The sequence below is a fragment of the Phocoena phocoena genome, chromosome X, assembly GCF_963924675.1.
Source record: "Phocoena phocoena chromosome X, mPhoPho1.1, whole genome shotgun sequence".
Taxonomy (NCBI): domain Eukaryota; kingdom Metazoa; phylum Chordata; class Mammalia; order Artiodactyla; family Phocoenidae; genus Phocoena; species Phocoena phocoena.
Window position 1 is genome coordinate 104,261,463 of NC_089240.1, and position 19,505 is coordinate 104,280,967.

A 19,505-nucleotide genomic window follows, 5' to 3' on the forward strand; every position below is an offset into this window, starting at 1 on the left:
AAACCCATGCCCCCTGCATTGGCAGGAGGATTCTTAACCACTGTGCCACCAGGGAAGTCCTATGATACTTTTAAAAGTCTTACCTCTAGAAGTTGAACTATCATGGCTTTTATTTTCACTGAGGATCCGGCATAAATGCAAACTAGAATAAAACAAATAATCTGTATTAATTTCTAATCCTAACATAGATAATCCTTATAGAGCAAATTATATCAACTAAAAATATCTGGAAATGTATCAGATATTTTTAAATCTATTAGTTTATAAATTAAATAAACCTATAAACCCTAATTGGTCAGAACTGGAGGATGCTAATGAATCAAGTCATTATTTTGAAAACTGGTAAATAAAAGAATGAAAATCAAGCACTTATTCTGCCTTTTGTATATGAACGAATAGTTAATAAAAAATGCCTCTGTTAGTATTTCAGCTAACAAACAAAGGAATGATAGAATTAGAACAGCACCATTTTAAGGTCCCTAATAAATTAAAGGATCTAGGCATCTATGAATGGCTGTTCACATCACAAAAGACAATCAGATATTATGTGCCTCCTGATCCTGATATACAAGAATACACCACCACCTATGAAGTTGTCTTTAAAGGGGGGGGGGGCAATAACTTAAATTCAAACTGTGAGAAACTCTATAGGACAATGGCCCAGTCTCTTCAACAAATATATTACAAGGGAAAATAAAAGATGGTGTGGGATCCTTAGGGTGAAAAAGGCTTAAGAGATATATCGATCACAGTGTATGGCTCCTTATTTGGATCCTGTTTCAAACAAATATTTTAAAAATTAACATTTATGAGTCAACTGGAATATTTTATAACTTTTTAAACGATAGATGCTGAAATATCTACAGATGAAATATTTACTTCAAAAGTATGGGAAAATGGGTAGGGTTATAGATGAAACAAGACTGGTCAGCAGTTGATAAATATTTAAGTTGGTTGATGATTTCACTGGGGAGCTATTATATCTACTTTCTCATCTGAGACTTTTTTCCTATAACAAAGTTTAAAAACAAAAAGTTGAAATTTTTTCATAAAATTAAAAAAAATACTTGTTGTTTGGTGAATATTTCTTCACTAATTTAAATACAGCAAAGGATAGATATACAGTATACAGTGAAAGGAGGTATGTTTAATTGGAATTCCAGAAAGAAGAGAGAAAAGGGCAAAAGCAGTATTTGAAGAAATAATAGCCAAGAATTCAGTTTTCCAGAACTGAAGTGAAATCCGTATCTGATTATATCAATAGTAAAACTACAGAAAACCAAAGACAAAATCATTTAAGCACCTGAGAAAAAAAAGGCAATTAGTATCTTCATGACTTCTCAACAAGAACACTTGATAGCTGGAAGATACATTCAAGGTGCTAAAACAAAGTACCTGTCAACCTAAAATTCTATACCCAAAAAACACAGTTCCAAGAAAAGATAAAATAAGGACTGAACTTCAGACTAATAAAAATTGAGTTCACATACTAAAAGAAATGCTTGAGGACATTCTTCAGGCGGGATAAAAATGATCCCAGAAAGAACCTTAGAGTTGCAGCAAGAAATGAGGGAAAAAAGTGCTAAGTATATAGGTAATTCTAATTTAATATTAACTGAATAATAATAATAGTGACTTATGGTATTTAAACATGTGTAGTATTAAATATAGAGAGATAGATATATAAATGGAAAAACACTGAAATACATCAAGGCTAACGTGGGTTTATCCCAAATACACAGTTGGTTCAAATTAACTCACCACATTAAACCGACTTTTAAAATAACACAATAATTCAGGAATAGGTTCTATTCCTAATTTTCTAAAAGTCCTTTATGCATAAAAGACATGTGACAAAATTCAACTTCCATTCACTATTTTTTAAAAAGACTTTTAGAAAATCAGGAATAGAAAAAAACTTATAATTTGATAAAGTAGCAGTTCTGATAGTGTGGTTCACAAACCCCTGATCCCCAAGACACTTTCTAGAGCTCTGTAAGGTCAAAACTATATTCATAATAATACTAAGACTTCATTTCCCTTCTTTTGCTGTAATGACATTTGCCCTAATAATTCAAAAGCAAAGGAAGGTTAAGACGGTTAGCACCCTAACATTTATCAAGGCAGTAGCACCAAACCGTCTCACTGAATTCTTCAATATCAAGAAATCAAAGGAAAGAATATAGCCAGTCTCATGTAAGATGTCACCAAACTGTTTCATTATATATTTCATGACCATTCACAAACAAAAGCCAGTTTCACTTAAGAATGTCCTTGATAGGAGTGACCTCAGCAAGATGGCAAAATAGGAAGCCCCAGGCCTTCCTTCCTCCCATAGAAACACAACTCAACAATACACATACCCAATTCCCTTTACGAGAAATTCAGAAACCAGTTAAGAGGCCCCTGCATCCCAGGCGAGGACTAAACCAGCTGCATCAAAGCTCGTAGGAAAACACAACACACTCTTTCACCATAGTCCCTCCTCCTGGCACAACACCACACAACTGGGAGGAAATTCCCAATTCCCAAGTTCTCCCTGAGGAGGGAAAGAGAAGACTGGACTATATATACATCTAACATTCTGACTGGTGGGGGGGGGGGAGTGGGCAACAGCTTGGCAGTCTCTCCCTCAACGGAGAAAAAAGAGTGTCCAATAGCCCAGCCTTTGGGAAGAGGGGACTGCCTGAGAGACTGGTTTCTGTCTAGCCTGACTTAGGGCACTGATGGCACCCAGCATACTCTAGCTGCCTGGGAGCCACTAAGAACAAAAAGAGCTGGGTGCTGTGCTGCTGCTTCACAGGACCCATGGTACAACAGATGGACACCAGAGAATGCAAGAGAGTGCCAGTTTCTGGAAAAAAAGAAACTGGAAAATCCCTCTCATCTGTAATCTATACATGAGTCCAGAGAAGACATATCCAGAGAAAAAATTTGAGAGGCCCCCAGAATCTATAGCCAAGCTGATTGGTAAAGGCCTTTCCCTGTACTAAAGCAGTCCATAAAGACTGGGATAAGAGTGTTTTTTCAAATGCAAGGATACCAACACAAATTACAAAGAACATAAAGAAACAGGTAAAATGGCCCAATACAAGAAACAAAATTAGTCTCCAGAAACTGATCCTAAAGAATTGGAGTCATATGAATTATCTGACAAAGAATTTAAAATAACCATCATAAAAATGCTCAATGAGCTCAGGAAAATGATGCATGAACAAAATGAGAATTCTAACAAAAGGACAGAAAATTTTAAAAGAACCAAATTTTGGAGCTAAAGAATGTAACAACTAAACTGAAAAAGTCACTAGAGAGCATTATGGATAATTCAAGAGCATTATGGATAGTCATATACAAAAGAATGAAATTGGACACTTCTTACATCATATACAAAAATCAACTCAAAATAGATCAAATACATAAAAATAAGACCTGAAACTGTAAAACTCCTAGAAAAAAACACAGGGGGAAAGCCTCATGACATTGGTCTTGGCAATGATTTCTTGGATATGACACCAAAAGCACAATGAAAGCAAAAACAGACAAGTCGGACATCAAACTAAAACTTGTGTGCGCAGCAAAGAAACAATGAACAGAATGAAAAGGCAGGGGACTACCCTGGTGGGCCAGTGGTTAAGACTCCATGCTTCCACTGCAGGGGACACGGGTTCCAACCCTGGTCAAGGAACTAGGACCCTGTGTGCCACACGGTGCGGCCAAAAAAAAAAAAGAAAAGGCAACCTACGAAATGGAAAAAAAAATGTTTGCAAACCAGCCATGTATCTGATAAGGGGCTAATATCCAAAATATTTAAGAAACGTCTACATCTCAATAGCAAGAAAAAAATCTGATTTAAAAATGAGCAAAGAATTTGAATAGACATTTTTCCAAAGAAGACATACCAATGGCCAATAGGTGTATTAAAAGATGCTCAACATCACTTATCATCAGAGAAATGCAAATCAAAACCACAATAAGGCATCACCTCACACTTGTAAGGGTGGTCATTATTAAAAAACCCCAAACAAACAAACAAAAAAAACCAGAAATGACATCTGATAAAGGACTATTAACCAAAATATACGAATAACTCTTAAAACTCAACAATAAGAGAACAACCCAATTTAAACATGAGCAAAGACCTTAACTGACACCTCATCAAAGAAGATATACAGATGGCAAATAAGCATATGAAAAGATGTTCCACATCATATATCATCAGGGACATGGAAATTTAAACAATGAGATACCACTACACACCCATCAGAATGGCCAAAATCTGGAACACTGCCAACGACAGATGCTGGTGAGGATGTGGTGCAACGTAACTCTCAATCATCACTGGTGGGAATGAAAAATGGTACAGCCACACTGGAACACAGTTTGGTGGTTTCTTACAAAATTAAACATACTCTTACCTTACAATCCAGCAATCCCACTCTCCTTGATATTTACCCAAAGGAGGTGAAAACTTATGTCCACACAAAAACCTGCACATGGATTTATAGCAGCTTTATTCATGACTGCCAAAACTTGGAAGAAACCAGGATATACTTCAGTAGGTGAATGGATACATAAATTGGTACACTGACCCCATAGAATATTATTCAGCACTAAACAGAAATGAGCTATCAAGACATGAAAAGACATGGAGAAACCTTAAATGAACACTAATAAGTCAAAGAAGCCAATCTGAAAAAACTACATAGTATATGTTTCCAACTAAATGTCATTCTGGAAAAGGCAAAACTATGGAGACAGTAAAAAGTTCAATGGTTGCCAGGGGTTAGGAGGAAGGATGAATAGGCAGAGCACAGAGGATTTTTAGGGCAGTGAAAATACTCTGATACTATAATGATGGATACACATCATTATACCTGTGTCCAAACGCATAGAATGTACAACACCAAGAGTGAACACAGAGGTAAACTTTGAATTGGGGGCAATTATGATGCATCAATGTAGGTTCATCAGTTGTAACAAATGTAACACTCTGGTGGGGGATGTTGATAATGGGGAGGCTGTGCATGTGCGGGGGCAGGGGGTAAGGGAAATTTCTGTAACTTCCTCTCAATTTTTCTGTGAACCTTAAAACACCTGTTTAAAAAAATTAATTCTTTAAAAACCAACAGAAAATAAGTGTTAGGGAGGATATGAAGAAACTGGAAACCCTGTGCACTGTTGGTGGGAATGTAAAATGGTAAACAGTACGGAAGTTCCTCAAAAAATTAAAAATAGAACTATCATACAATCTAGCAATCCCACTTCCAGGTATTTACTCATAAGAGTTGAAAAGAGGATATCAAAGAGGTATTTGCACTCCCATGTTCACTGCAGCATTATTCACAATAGCCAAGAGATATAAACAACCTAAATGTCCATCAACAGATGAATACATAAAGAAAACATGGTGCATACATACAATGGAACATTACTCAGGCACAAAGAAATCCTGTCATATACAACATGGATGAGCCCTGAAGATAGTATGCTAAGTAAGTCAGTCACAGAAGGATAAATACGGCATGATTTTACTTATATGAGGTATCTAAAGTAATCAAGCTCATAGAAGCAAAAAGTAGAATTTCGGTGGTTGCCAGGGGCTAGGGGGAAAGAGAAATGGGAACTTGCTGTTCAATGGGTATAAAACTTCAGTCAAGCAAGATGAAAAAGATCTAAAGCTCTGTTGTACTACACTGTGCTCATCGTTAACAATACTGTACTGTACACTTTAAAATGTGTTAAGATTTATCTGATGTTATGTGTTTGTATCTACAATAAAGAAAATGTCCTTAATGAAGTAGTGAAAATTAATTTTAATAAATCCTAGCCCTGAGAACATGCCTTTTTTAAAAATATGTATTTTTAATATTCTATGTGACAAATTGGAAAGTATACATAAAACATTTCTGTCACACACCAAAATACCATGGTTGTCTCCAGGAAAATCACCTATACGACTGTTTGAATTCTGAGCTGAACTAGCTGCTTTTTCACAGAACACCATTTTTACTTGAAAGAAATGACAAACTATGGTTATTCGGATTTGGGTCTTTGGCAGGCATTTTCTCAAAAATGAACCAAGAGAGCCAGTCACTTCAAGAAAAACAACTGAGAGTATTTGTTGCCAATGAGAAAATGTAAAGTTTCAAACAAAAATTAGAATTTTGGAAAACTTTTATCTGGCACCATGGACTTGGCTAGTTCCCAATTCATAAAAACTTTCCTGATAAGTTCAGTGATGATACTAAAGAATGTGGGGGTTTTTTATATTATACAATGTATTGTGTCAATATTTGGAAGTGCTGCATCATTCAGTGAACCAATATTTTTCCAAATGACCAATGCATGATGTTGCAAAATAATGCATGGGTAAAAGACAGATTCCAAGTAAAAGAGAGACAATTGGATTTCAATTTAACAAAGTACAAAAAGTACACTGATATGGTTTTGGATTTGGCATTGCAATAAACCATTAACAAACTACCACCTGACAAATTTTGACATGATATCAAAGAATATCTACAATTATCTGAAAAGGTTACTAAAATTCTCCTCCTTTTGCCAACTATTTATGTGTAAGGCTGAACTTTCTTCATATACATCAACCACAACAATATATTGCAACCCCTACTTCACAGCACACATAAAAATCAACTCCAGTTAGATAAGACTTAAAAAGGGAGAGCAAAATAATGTTTCCAGAAAATCATAGGATAAGTTCGTTAACCTGAAAATGGAGAGAAACTAGTAAACCCAAAAAAGTACTAATCAAAAAGTAAAAGATTGATAAATTTAACTACATTAAAATGAACAACTTCTGCTCATCAAAAGTCACCACCATAAGAGTGGAAGTACAAGCCTAAGAATAACAAAAGATATTTGCCACACATACAATGTAACCCACAAAGGGGACAAATACAGACTATAGAAAGAACTCCCACAAATCAATGAAAGAAGTGCAAACAATCCAAAAGAAAAATGGGGAAAAGATATAAAGAGGCATTTCACAAAAAACCAGAAATCCAAATGGCCAATAACACAGAAAAAGACGCCTATGCTACTACAAATGAACGTATATGCTAAACAAACAGACTCACAGATATAGAAAACAAACTGTGGTTACCAAAGGGGAGAGGGACGGGGGGCGAGGGGAGGGGGAGACAATTTAGGAGTATGGGATTAACAGATACAAACTAATACGTATAAAATAGATAAGCAACAATGATATACTGTATAGCACAGGGAATTATAGCCATTACCTCATAATAACCTGTAATGGAGTATAATCTGCAAAAATACTGAATCACTATGCTGTACCCCCAAAACTAATATTGTAAATAAACTACACTTCAATTTTAAAAATTGGGGAAAATGCCTATGAAAATATGAGCCCCAAGAAAATAACATTAGATACATATTATATTGACCAAAAATTTACAGTCTGACAATATTAAATGTTAGCCAGGATGTGAAGGTGAACTCTCATACACTGCTGGTGGGAGTATATTTTGAAATAGTTTGGCAGTACCTAGCAGAGCTAAAGTTAATCACAATCTAGAACCTAGCCACACATACAATGTATGTATTCTACAGTTCAGTATATATCCCACAAGAACACATGCTGTGTACACTAAGATACCTGTATAAGAATGGTTCTATTGGCACTGTTGGTAACAGCCAAAAGCTCAAAACAACAAAATTGTTCATTGGTAGCCTAAGAGATAAATTGTGGTATAGTTATACAATGGAGTATCTTTTAACTATGAAAATCAAAGAACTGCAAATACTTGCAAAAATATGAATGATTCCTAAAGACATAATGTTGAGCAAAAGCAGCCAGATACAATAGAATACGCCCTCTATGATTCCATCTATATGAAATTCAAGAAGAGCAAACTTAAACTTATTTGGGTAGCAAAACTGTAAATAAAAACTAGAGAAAGCCATAAATGTCAGTTACCACAGGGGAGATAAAGAGGGTGCAATCAGGAAGGGGGACTATGTTGACTAGAGCTGGATATGAGTTACATGGGTGTGCATCTTACAGTGATTCTTTAAGCTCTACATTTAGATTTTATGTACTTTTCTGTATTTTTTTAATTTCACATTTCAGAAAAAGAAATATTCTTATTACAAACTGTACAAAGCTCTAACGAAAAAGAAGAGAACCAATGAATGCGCATGTTTCTCACTCTTTTATGTCTAGCAATGCTCTTTCCATAGTCAATAAAAAGACTTACAGAATATGCTTATATACCACATCTAAGGTGAAATATGATGCCACATGACAATCATCCACAGAGAGATTATCGACTTTGCAGATTATGCATGCCCTTGCAGTTCACCTCTCTGTGTCTTGATTATTTCAATACTTCTTCATCAGAATGAGCAGGGTACAGTTCAATAAACTTTTCCCAGTCAACAATTCATTTGTAGGTCTCACAAAATTATTTTCAAAACCAAAGAATAAAAATACCTTGTCACTGAAGAACAATTACTAAATTAAATCTGCATAGTTTGAAAATCTCATTTAGTTATTAGTTTTTAACCAATTCCTATTAAAAGAACAAAAAAAAATTTTTCAGAGAGCACCTTAGAAATGGTTAAATAAGCTGATTTAAGTTTGACCCCAAGTACTTTCAACTACTTCTGAGAACCAGATAGGCCTTCCAATGTGTTAAGACAGTGGGTAAGCTTTTAATTTCTCAAAATAAGTTAAACCTACCACAAACTTACCTCAAATAAAAAAAAAAATCAATCTTCATTACATTAGGCAATACAAAAATATCTGCTTCAAGACTATCATCAGAGAATATAACCTAAAAATGTCTGATATCTAGCTCCTTTTTTGTTAAGAGTAAATATATAAGAAGGTGCATCAAGGCTGCTTCAATATTTGCTATAAAGTACTGAAACAATTCCCCCTTGTGGTTCTCACTGTCCCCAGAGGTTCGTTTCCCTTTAGAATGTAGTAGCAGGAAATACTGCATCTTTGACAGAAGAATGCAAGGGAAATCAAGTAACTCATCTTTCCCTTCGTACCCAGGCTACTAAAAAGCAAGGTCAAATATTCCTTCTTACAGTGAATGTGTTTGCTTATTCACATTTTCAATAGCTTCATTTTCTATTTGTTTTAATAAGCTTAATGCAAATGTCTTTTGTTATAATCCTTCCAGTGGGGAGGGGGGAATGTCAGTGTTCCAAATCCCACTTAATCTAATGGTACAGTCACTGTTACATAATTTTTAAAAATCATTGAAATGTAATTTCATCTTGTCAGTCACAAGGCCACAAACATATTCATTAAAGGATGCAGATGATAATGTCATCATGAACTATTAATAAGCATCTCAAAGATTTGCTCAAATTGTGTAAGGAATCACTGATGGGTTATTATGATAAGGCAACTTACTTGTATAACAGATACTTTTGTTTCCCTAGTACAAAACACTTCTGCCTTAGTTGTTGGAGGAAACTAAAAACAATCACTAAGAATTTTCCCCCAATCAGTAGATTTGTCCCCGCTCTTCCCCTAAGTAACTCACTAACAAAAGTATCCTTAAGTATCCTAAGTATCTTTAAGTATCCTTAAAGAAACAATTCTGTTTCTGAATGTTGGGTGTCTTACTACAGCTCTTATACAGTTTTAGTTCTCTATCGTAAATTTTAAAGGGAAGAAAACAAAACTACCTCCAACAGTTGCCCATTTTAATGTGGTTTTAAAAATAATCAAATGTTCTGCCTCGGTACAAATTCAAATGATTATTTTAGTCCTTTAATAACCTCCAAATAATTGAGTTTACCATTTTTTCCACTTTTATAACAGTTTGGTGCTACTGTGGAGATGCTACCTCAGGCCCCTGAGAACAAAGAATATACTTTCTGTCAAATATCTGTGAAACTTAAACTGAATAAAATGTCTTAAGTTCTTCCAAGAACTTAATGTTATTTTGCAAATACTCTTTAACATGAGTATTTGGCTTTCCGTCTTACTTGGTCCTATTTTCCAGTAAAAAAAAGAAACACAACACAAGCCTGCACTTGATTATGTTCAACATCTCAAAGTTGGCTCTACATATAAAAAATTGATGTCAATCTGTGCTTCAATTAATTTTTAAAAACAACAGAAAAGGTTACATTTTGTTAAGCAAGTGCTACCTCTATTATCATTGATAGAAGAGAGGCATAACCCACAAAAATGAATATTGGGACATGTAGTTTTATACTGAAAGATGCATTTAAGAAAATGAAAATATGCACTTATGAGGAGGAAAGGGAACAGGAAATCTTAAAAAAGACAACAGAAGCTCCTGCACACAAGTACATTAATAGCACTCTACCTTAACTAAAGAATAATTTAATTTTTCTAGCAAACAAAGAAAGCAGTAGCCTGGAAAAATGTTCTGATACTGCTATAACATTTTCTGAAGAATTTCTCTTACCAGGGAAATAAGACCAAGACTTATGAACACAGGTCAAATGAGAAAACAAATGCCAAATGAAAAGTAAGACATAAAGAAATGGTTTCAGATAAAGCTTCAGCTGAACTTAGAACACCTTTTGAAGAAAAAAAAAGACTTAAATACTAACACTAAAGTTTCTTAGAATGATTATTTGCTATAAACTCCCTCCTCCAACTTCCCTCCAAAAAATTCGGGACAGACAACATTTAATGAACATCCAAATGTACTTCCATAAGTTCTGGAATATGTCATCTAGTAGCAGAAGAAGAAAAAGAATGGCACCAAAACATTTGGTGATTAAATTTTAAAACTTTATTATAACTACCAATAATTAATAAGGTAACACCCAACAAAAATTTCTAATTGATGTATAATTTTTTTAAAAGAAAGAATTAAGTTCTTTAAACAGACAAATAGATGATATTCAACAAATATAAGTATTTCAAAATTAAACTAAGTATTGACATGAGGCTAACATCTTCAGATTAAGAGCTTGGAATATAAATCCTCCATTAAGGTTGCTTGTGACACAAAGAAATGCTGAGCTCACTGTGTTAATCATGCCTACTAAAAACAAAATTCTCCCCTGGATCTACCAGTACATGCAAGTTTATTAGCTTAATCGTGGCAAACCCTATGCTAATATGAAATCATCAAGAAACTAAAGCTCTAATTCCAAAATTAAAGTGATTAAATCCATATCTTGCATATGTCGCAGAATTTCAGAGTTTGTATTAAGATGTGAAACTCTGAAGAACAGATCTAAGTGTTACTGGAAAGGACAATTATGTTTTGGTAGTCCTCCTCTGTCCTTTTGCTATCTCTTGGAAAAGATCATTTTAAGAATTCTGTAATTTACCATGAAAAACATAATCAGTATCTCTGGAAACAACAGATTAGCTAAGTATGTGATGGACCCTTCAGATAGGCAAAATACAGTTTTTCTTTTCTCCCTAGTTACTTAACAAAATTTATTCTTCAAAGCCAAGACTTCCCATCTTAATAGACAGTTGCTTTTCATGAGGCACAATTAAGAATTTGCCCTCTCAAAGTTATAAAATATCCCATACATTGCATATGTTCACTATGCTGCTGAAGTTGACTACAACTCCCAGAATACAGACTTACACTGCTGAGACAGACAAGAAATGAACTAATACCTCATGAAACATATCATGCAGTTTTTAAAAAAGGTAACTTTCAGTCAAGTTAAAGCTCATCTGCTAATTTATCTCATTAAAAAGGAAATATCCACCCAAGATATAATTTTAAATACTGGTCATATCTTAAAAGCCAAATATATAAATGGATTCATTAATAATTTGGTGGCACATTTTTTTTAACATTTCCAGTTGCTGGTTTATATTTTAAGAAGCTGTTTTTCAGACAAAAGAAAGGATTTTTTGTAATATATTTATAATACCATTTTTTCTAATAAAATGAAAATGCTAACTCTATCTTTAGCAAGATACAAAAAGTTTTCAAAGAGGGAAAAGAGGTCCAGTATATGAAGACTAAGCACTGGATGGTGATTTCTTTGACTATTTCATACAACTAACAACTATTTAAACTATTTCATTATTGTCACACAACTCTCTTCATGTAACAGAACAGAGTTATAAAACTGACTAAACTGATCTGGATCTACTATAGTTCAAACTACATTCCATAAGCCATGCAATAACTACATAAACGTTAAGTCCTAATAGCAGTTTTGAAGCAGCTCTTCAAACACAGAAATTATGATGGGTAGCATGGATCATGTAAATATACATAAAGTGAATCCAAAATTCCATTTTGACTAGGTATTTCGACTTCCTACATGACTTTTTCTCCAACCACTGCCAGTCAGAAGCCAAGCAGAATTTCCTACCCTGAATACCACTCATTCTAAGGTGGGAGTCATAGTAAAACTGTCAAAAACAGTTAGCTAGAAGGAGGAAGCTGAGCAATCTACAGATGACAGTCCCTAAATAACTGTTGGCTTTAAAAGTAAACAAAACAACAATGAACTGATTTATCCGTTTTGGGGGGTTATCCTAATCTAATATAGATGAAAATGATGGTTTGGTTTGGTAACTTCCCATCCTGCCTTCCTTGCACACAAGAGACTTAATAGCTATTTGTTAACTAGCAAGTACAAGGATTTGGAAAATGTTCCTAACAGTTAAAAATGAATGCTTATCAAACAGACTTCTCTGGCAGTTAACAAAATAAGCTCTCTAAGCATATGCTAGAAAGGCTATGGGGGGTGGGGGAAGGACGGGGACGGGAGGGTTGAACCAAAAGAAAACGTGAGACAGTCCCCACTCTTCAAGGGTCTCTCAATTCGTTGGAGTACAAGAGTATACATGAAAGAGTCAGAGACTAATTAATTGCTAACCTGAGTGGTACAGACTTTAAGTGCAAGAGCTGTCCAAAGAAGTTTAAATATCTAAAGATTGGAATAATATTACTTTTAATAGCTATCACTTGAGTACTTACTATAAGGCAAGTGCTTTACAGGCGTTATTTAGTCTTCACAACAATGCTTTGAGTACTTATTATTCCCAATTTACTCAAGGGGAAACGGTCAAAGTGGTTAAGGAACTTACCCAAGGTCACTCGGCTAGTTAAGTGGCTAAAACTGCCGCTTACCCAGGCAATCCAAGTCTAGCGCTCACACTAAGACTTCATAAGGCAGCGCGAGCGCGGCAGCGGGGTGGGGAGGGCCATATAGGCTGGCGCTATTACACGCGCAAGATCGGCCGACGCATTCCCCACGTACGTTCCAAGTAACGAAGTTTCAGAGATCCGTATCTCGTGCCAGCAACCGTAAACTGACTACGGAGATCGGCCGCAACCACGGCAAAAAAGGCTAACAGGAGTTAATCTAAGACGGGGCTGAGCTTTAATTAATAAAGCGATTCAGAGGGAAAAAATTGCAGTAAGTTATTTGTTTTAAAATCTGGGGTTTGTTCCGCCGCTTAAGAGAATTTTCCCCCCGAGGCAGGGAGAGCTTAAATTCGGGGCAAGGAAACCGCGATTATAGCAAATTACTGTTTTCTGTATTACTGAAAGGAAAAAAAAAAAAAAAACCCCAAGTTTTAGGTCTACAGGAAACGCGTTATTCTAGGTACACGAGAACCTTGGAGAGTTGCCAAAATTAGTTGTAGTCCCAGGACAAAATGGGGTTTAGGAACATTTAATGACGAAAGTTGATTCCAACCCGAAACGGCTCTAAGGTGAAAAGACGGAGCAAAGAAATGCCGGTAGGTCTTCGGGGAAAGCGGCAATCCTTGCTACACTTCGCCCACGGGCAGCGGCGCCGCGTGAGGCCGGGACAGTCCGAGAGACAGCTCCCGAGAGGACGAGAGGTGCCAAGCGGGGTTCTTCCCGAAGCCCCGGGCTTCGCGGCGGCGGGCGGAGAGGAGGGGAGGGAGTCCGGGACGGTTCGGACTTCGGGCAGAGGAGGCGCCGGGCTCCAAACTGCGGAGTCGAACGGGTGCAGAGTAAAGAAATGGGACAGACTGAAACTCCGAACCCTCCCGGCGCGGCCCCGTGAAGAGAAAGGAGCCAAGTGAGCTCAAGCGATGAGGGGGACAAAAAGAGACGGAACGAAAGCGCAGGGACCCGTAGGGACAAAACGGGAGTTCCGCTAAGAGGCTAAAAAAGACAACCTCCGGCCGGCAGCGGGGCTTTCTGGGAAGCCGGGAAAAGCAGGAGGTCGGCGGCGACTACCAGCACCTCTCATCCCCGAGTTCGAAACTCCTAGACAACCATCCACACCCGCCACCCGGATGGGGGAGGGGACACCTCTTCCCCACCACCACCTCCCCACAAATATGAGAGCAAGGCTGACGGCCGAGCCCAGCCCGGCCGTGCGCCCGCCTCCAGCCCGGACACTCACAATTCGCCTCTCCCTGATTTCTCCCAGTTCTTTATCCACTCTACGGGAACCAAGACAGTCGCGGCCGCCATCTTCCCCTCACTAGTAGCAGAAACCCGGATGTGTAGCACGCGAGCGAGGGGTCAAAGGGGAGCACCGCCCACGAGGAATGCCGGGAGCCGCGAGTTCGGTTTTCGATTTCCCGCCCCACTTTCCGCCCCACTTTCCACCCCACCCTGCGGAAGCCCGAGGCCCTGTTGCCAACCAGGTGGCTGGGACCCGTGGGTCCCATCGCAGAGTGAGATGTCACTGAAACTGAACAGTGTATATTTTCTAATGGGTGGCCGGGCCCTCTGCAAACCTTGCCCCCCCCCTTCCCTTTAGAACAGGAAAAATGCCATCCCCAGGCCAACTCGTAGCCTTTATCTTCTTCCGTAGCATCTACTCCAGACCACTAATTCAAAATTGTGTTTTTTAAAGCACCTAATATGTGCTAGACACTGGGGACAGAGAAATAATAAGCCATGATGCCTACCCTCAACGAGCTCAGTCCGTGGGGAAGACAAACATATAAGCAGATCAATTACAATACACCCCGCTGAGATCAAAGAAATTAATTGGGGAAGAGGCAGCCGATTACTATGTGCCAGGCATTCTGCTAATCCGAAGGATACAATCTTAGGAGAAAGATAAATCGGCTCTGGGAACCATCAGGGCTGACAGCTACCGTGTCTGCGGCTGTCATTGTAACCTTAGGCAAAACTAGAGGGCGCAAGTACGAAGAGAAACGAGTTGTTTACACTACATAGTCTGAAAGTACTCCCGACGAGATAACTTCGTATTTCAAAGGGCGAAATAGAAACTTTACGGTCGGAAAACATGGCCGACACCCTCCTAACTCTGATGAATATAAGCATCCTTATGTATTAAACAAATGGGCGTCATATGCCTCCTGATGAGGTGCTAAGAAAAACACTAACCAATTTTGTAGTATTCATCATGCCAAAATTCGCATAACCTGAATTTAATCACGAGGGAACATCAGACAAGCCCATATTAAGGGACAGTCTACAAAATTACTGGCTTGCACTCTTCAAAATCATCAAGGTCACTAAAGACAAAGAGAGATTGAGGAACTCTTCCAGATTAATGAAAACAACAGAACAACTGATCCCCAGCCAGAAAAAAAAAAAAAAATTTTTTTTATTTTGCTGAAAAGGGCATTCTTGGGACAGTTGACCAAATTTGAATATCTGTAGATTAAGTAATAATATTGTATCAATGTTAATTACTTGAGTTTAATACTCGTTTTGTGGTTATGTGAAAGTCCTTATTTAAGAAAATATGAAGTATTTAGAGATAATGGTGAACCATGTTGCAACTTTAAAATATTTCAGAAAAAAACGATAGGATGATGAGGCAAATGTAAAATATTAACATTTTAGGAATCACTCATTTTAGGAATCTGGGTGAAGGACTGACAGATTCTCTGTTCTATTTGTGCAACTTTTCAAAATAAAGAGGTTTTAAAAATACATGTTTGGCTGAAAATTTACAAAATACAGACAAATGAAATGAAGAAATCCTACCACACATATATTAATGTATGAACTTTAGAACTAATATCTAAATTTGGCAAGTTTTACCAAATGGACTAGGTTTATTTGCATTGAAAAACTGTTCAGGGGATGGGCTGTATTTAGAATCAGTTGGGGGAAATGCTACATTGTTTATGATTGTTTTTCATCAGCTATATCTAGTCTAATGTCCTGTCTGATTCTGAAATTATAAAGCCACCCATTAGAAAATATACACTGTTCAGTTTCAGTGACATCTCAAAAAAAATCTTTTGCCACTTCAAGGAGGTTCAGAGATATGAGTTCCCTCTGATCTTTTCATTTTTCTTATTATGAAATATTTTTAAAGTGAACAGAATGGTATAGCGAATCTTCATTGTACCATCATCCTCCCTAAAGAGTTTGAAATCATTGTTACAGGATGGCCTCTGTGATACAAGAAGAACTATCCTGATGCTTATGTATACTTCACTGTATAGTCTACAGCAGTGAGCACTATCCACATTTGGGATCAGATAATTCTTTGCAGAAGGCAGGGGGAATCCAGTGCACTGTAGGATGTTTAGCAACATCCCTAGCCTGGACCCACTAGATGTCGGTAGCACCTCCCACACCAGTTGTTACAACAGTATCTCCAGACATTGCTAAATGTCTCCTGGAGTGTAAAATAGCCCCCTGTTGAGAGCTAGTGAGCTATAATATTCTGCTGTATTGTGGCTTACCTTGCCACTGTATCACAGTGATTTCTTCTTCCAAACACTGAACTGTGTGCAGTATGCATGCTACTCAGTATGCCACAAATGTGGTATGATCTGACTGCAGTGATGCCCTTTGAGGCCTTGCTCTTCCCCTCTCCCAGAGCCTGCAGAACTATTTTTACATGGTATGATAACTCCTTTAGGAATTGCTCGCAGCTAATTGCTTTTTGCTCCATAAGATTGCAAAGCTATCGTATCTTTCGCATCCTTGTTGGCTTGCCTTTTCTTTGCTATCAGCGTCTGGTATTGTCTCAGCAGCTGGGGGTACTGTTCCCTGATGATTTCACTGGCTCACAGGTACCAAAGGACTAGGCAGGGACTGAGGTCTGTGGTGAAGGCTAGGGATTGGGTAGTTTCAATATTGACAGCCTGATGCATGGAGTGATTGGTTGACTCTAGGTAATTGTAAGGTCAAGCAATCTTTTTATTATCTCAGTGACAACAGATAATGGGACCAAGAAGGAAGCACATAATAGCAAAACAAGACAAAATAAATAAAATACATAATGAATGCGAAAGCCGTACACTTTGTGGGACTGTCCCGTGAATGCTGAGTATTGGTAATGGGTTTTTATTAACCAAAGACTTAGTTATGTTAAATATACATATTAAATTTCTAGGATAACCACTACAAATATATAAGGATATTATATATCTTCCAAACTATCTGAGGGGGAAAAAAATTGAAAGAGAAAGAGGAAAAAAGTCAATCCCAAAAAGGCAAGAAAGGTAGGGAAATTTTTTGGAAAAGTGGAACAGAGAGAATAGAGGAAGAAGTTTAAACCTACTAATTTAAATTTAAATATATCAAAAATTGCATAAAATGTAAATGAACTAAATGCTCCAGTTAAAAGTAAAGATTATCAGTCTGGGTTTAAAGAAGGCTAGCTATTTTTAAGAGACATCTCTAAAACACAGGGACACAGAAAGTTTGAAAGTAAAAACAATGGGGAAAATACACCAGGCAAATACTAAGATCAACAAAAATTAAGCTGTTATAGCTAGATTAATATCAGGCAAACTAGACTTTACGGGGGAAAAAATTACCAAATTTAAAGACGGTTACTATATATTGATAAAAATTTCAATTCACCAAGAAAATGTAACCATTCTAATCTTGAATGTAATCAACCACTTTGAAATATATGAAGCATGTAACAGAACTACAAAGAGAAATAGACAAATCCACTACCACAGTGAGTCTTTAATTCATCTCTCCTAGATATTGATAGATGAAACAGACAAAAAAGAATCTGTAAAGATGTAGAAAATTTGAACATCAAATGAACAAGTTTGATCTAGTAGATATACATAGAACGCTGTACCTAGCAACTGGAAAATAAATATCCTTTATAATAACACATGAACGGGGCACCATGTACAGATTGCACACTGATCAAAAGCACCTAGCCAGAGGGACAAGTGGGGATCAAAAATTTATCCCATGCTCCACTTGCCAGACCACATGCTCAGGTGTGCTGCTGCATCCACCTGGAAGAAAGGGCACAGTTTCCTAATTCACATAAAGGCAATGTGTCATCGAGTGGTGGTCCAGCACACGGAACGTTTATGAAAGTTAAACATATACTAGATTTAAAAGAGCAAATGACAACAAATTTTAAATAATTCGTCTCATATAGTTCACATTTACTGACCACAATGCAATTAAATTGGAAATCAATAACAAAAAGATAAAGAAAACCCCTATGTTTGAAAATGTAAAAACATACTTTGAAGTAAATCACAGGCCAAGGAAAAAAGTCATACTAAAAATTAGAAAATATTTAGAACAGAGCAATAATGAAAATATTACATATCAAAACTAATGAAAAATGATGCATTGCAGCTAAAGTGGTATTTAGAAAGAAATTTATGCTCTTCAACCTTTGTATTATTAAAGAAACAAGACTGGAAATTAAAAAGCTAAGCATCTAATTTAAGAAGTTCCAAAAAACAATACAGAATAAATGAAAGAAAGCAGAAATAATGACATTTTTAAATAGAAAATATTAATCAAAAGAAAGTATCCAAAAGAAAATCAATAGAACCCAAAATTGTTTGGTTGAAAAGTCTAATAAGACTGACAAACCTCTGGCAAGACTGATTATAAATAAAAGAGAGAGAGGTACATATAAACAAATATTAGGGATTGTATCAGTTGGGCTCATGACAGGAGACAGATGACATACTCATAGGGGATAATTAAAGAGAGTTTAATAAAGGAACCATGCACAGGAGTGTGGGCAGGATTAAGGAAAACCAAAAATGGATGGTGAAGCACCTCAGGGCCAGAGATACTGAGAGACATTAGCAGCCCTAAGCCTGAGGAGGCAAGCGGAGGGAGTGGTTCCCAAAAACTAAGGAAATAAGGAAAAATGAAATAATAAGGAAAGGAACATTCAACAGGAACTGTGGCCTTCTGTAGAAGAATAACTGCCAACTCACATCCCAGCAGGGAGGAGGCTGGGGAATAAATGCCCTGACCTTTCTCTCCTTTTACCATTTTATCTCCTGCTGACACCTCCCATTGGCTGATGACTACTGCAAGCCATAATTCAAGGGAGCCTGGAAAATGCAGTTAGTATGGGTCAGGGGACAGAGCAGGATGGAGAAGGATAGAAAGTGGATTTTGAAAGGGAAAATAGAATTTCCGGCACTGACCATTTCTTTTGCCCCTCCACACCACTCTTGCCCTTTGTCCAGATGAAAAACCCATGCCCTCAAAAGAAATGTACAAAGCCCCATCAGCTACTGTATCAGTGCAGGGTGATGTCGATTCATTCATACTCCTACATGAAATCTAAAATATTAGCCACCACCAGTGCTTTGCATATAAAGT

The 19,505-nt window shown here is 37.0% G+C and overlaps 1 protein-coding gene across 2 annotated transcripts in view; it reads right to left on the reverse strand.

Moving 5' to 3' along the window:
- Positions 1 to 14,423, reverse strand: part of THOC2 (THO complex subunit 2) — a 95,391-nt gene extending 80,968 nt beyond the window's left edge. For both annotated transcript variants that reach the window (XM_065900326.1, XM_065900325.1), the window contains exons 1-2: positions 14,353 to 14,423; positions 84 to 142 (exon numbers count right to left, since the gene is read on the reverse strand). In XM_065900326.1, coding sequence (XP_065756398.1) covers positions 84 to 142; positions 14,353 to 14,423 — 130 coding nt within the window. The remainder of the gene's footprint in view (positions 1 to 83; positions 143 to 14,352) is intronic.
- Between the last annotated feature and the right edge of the window lie 5,082 nt (positions 14,424 to 19,505).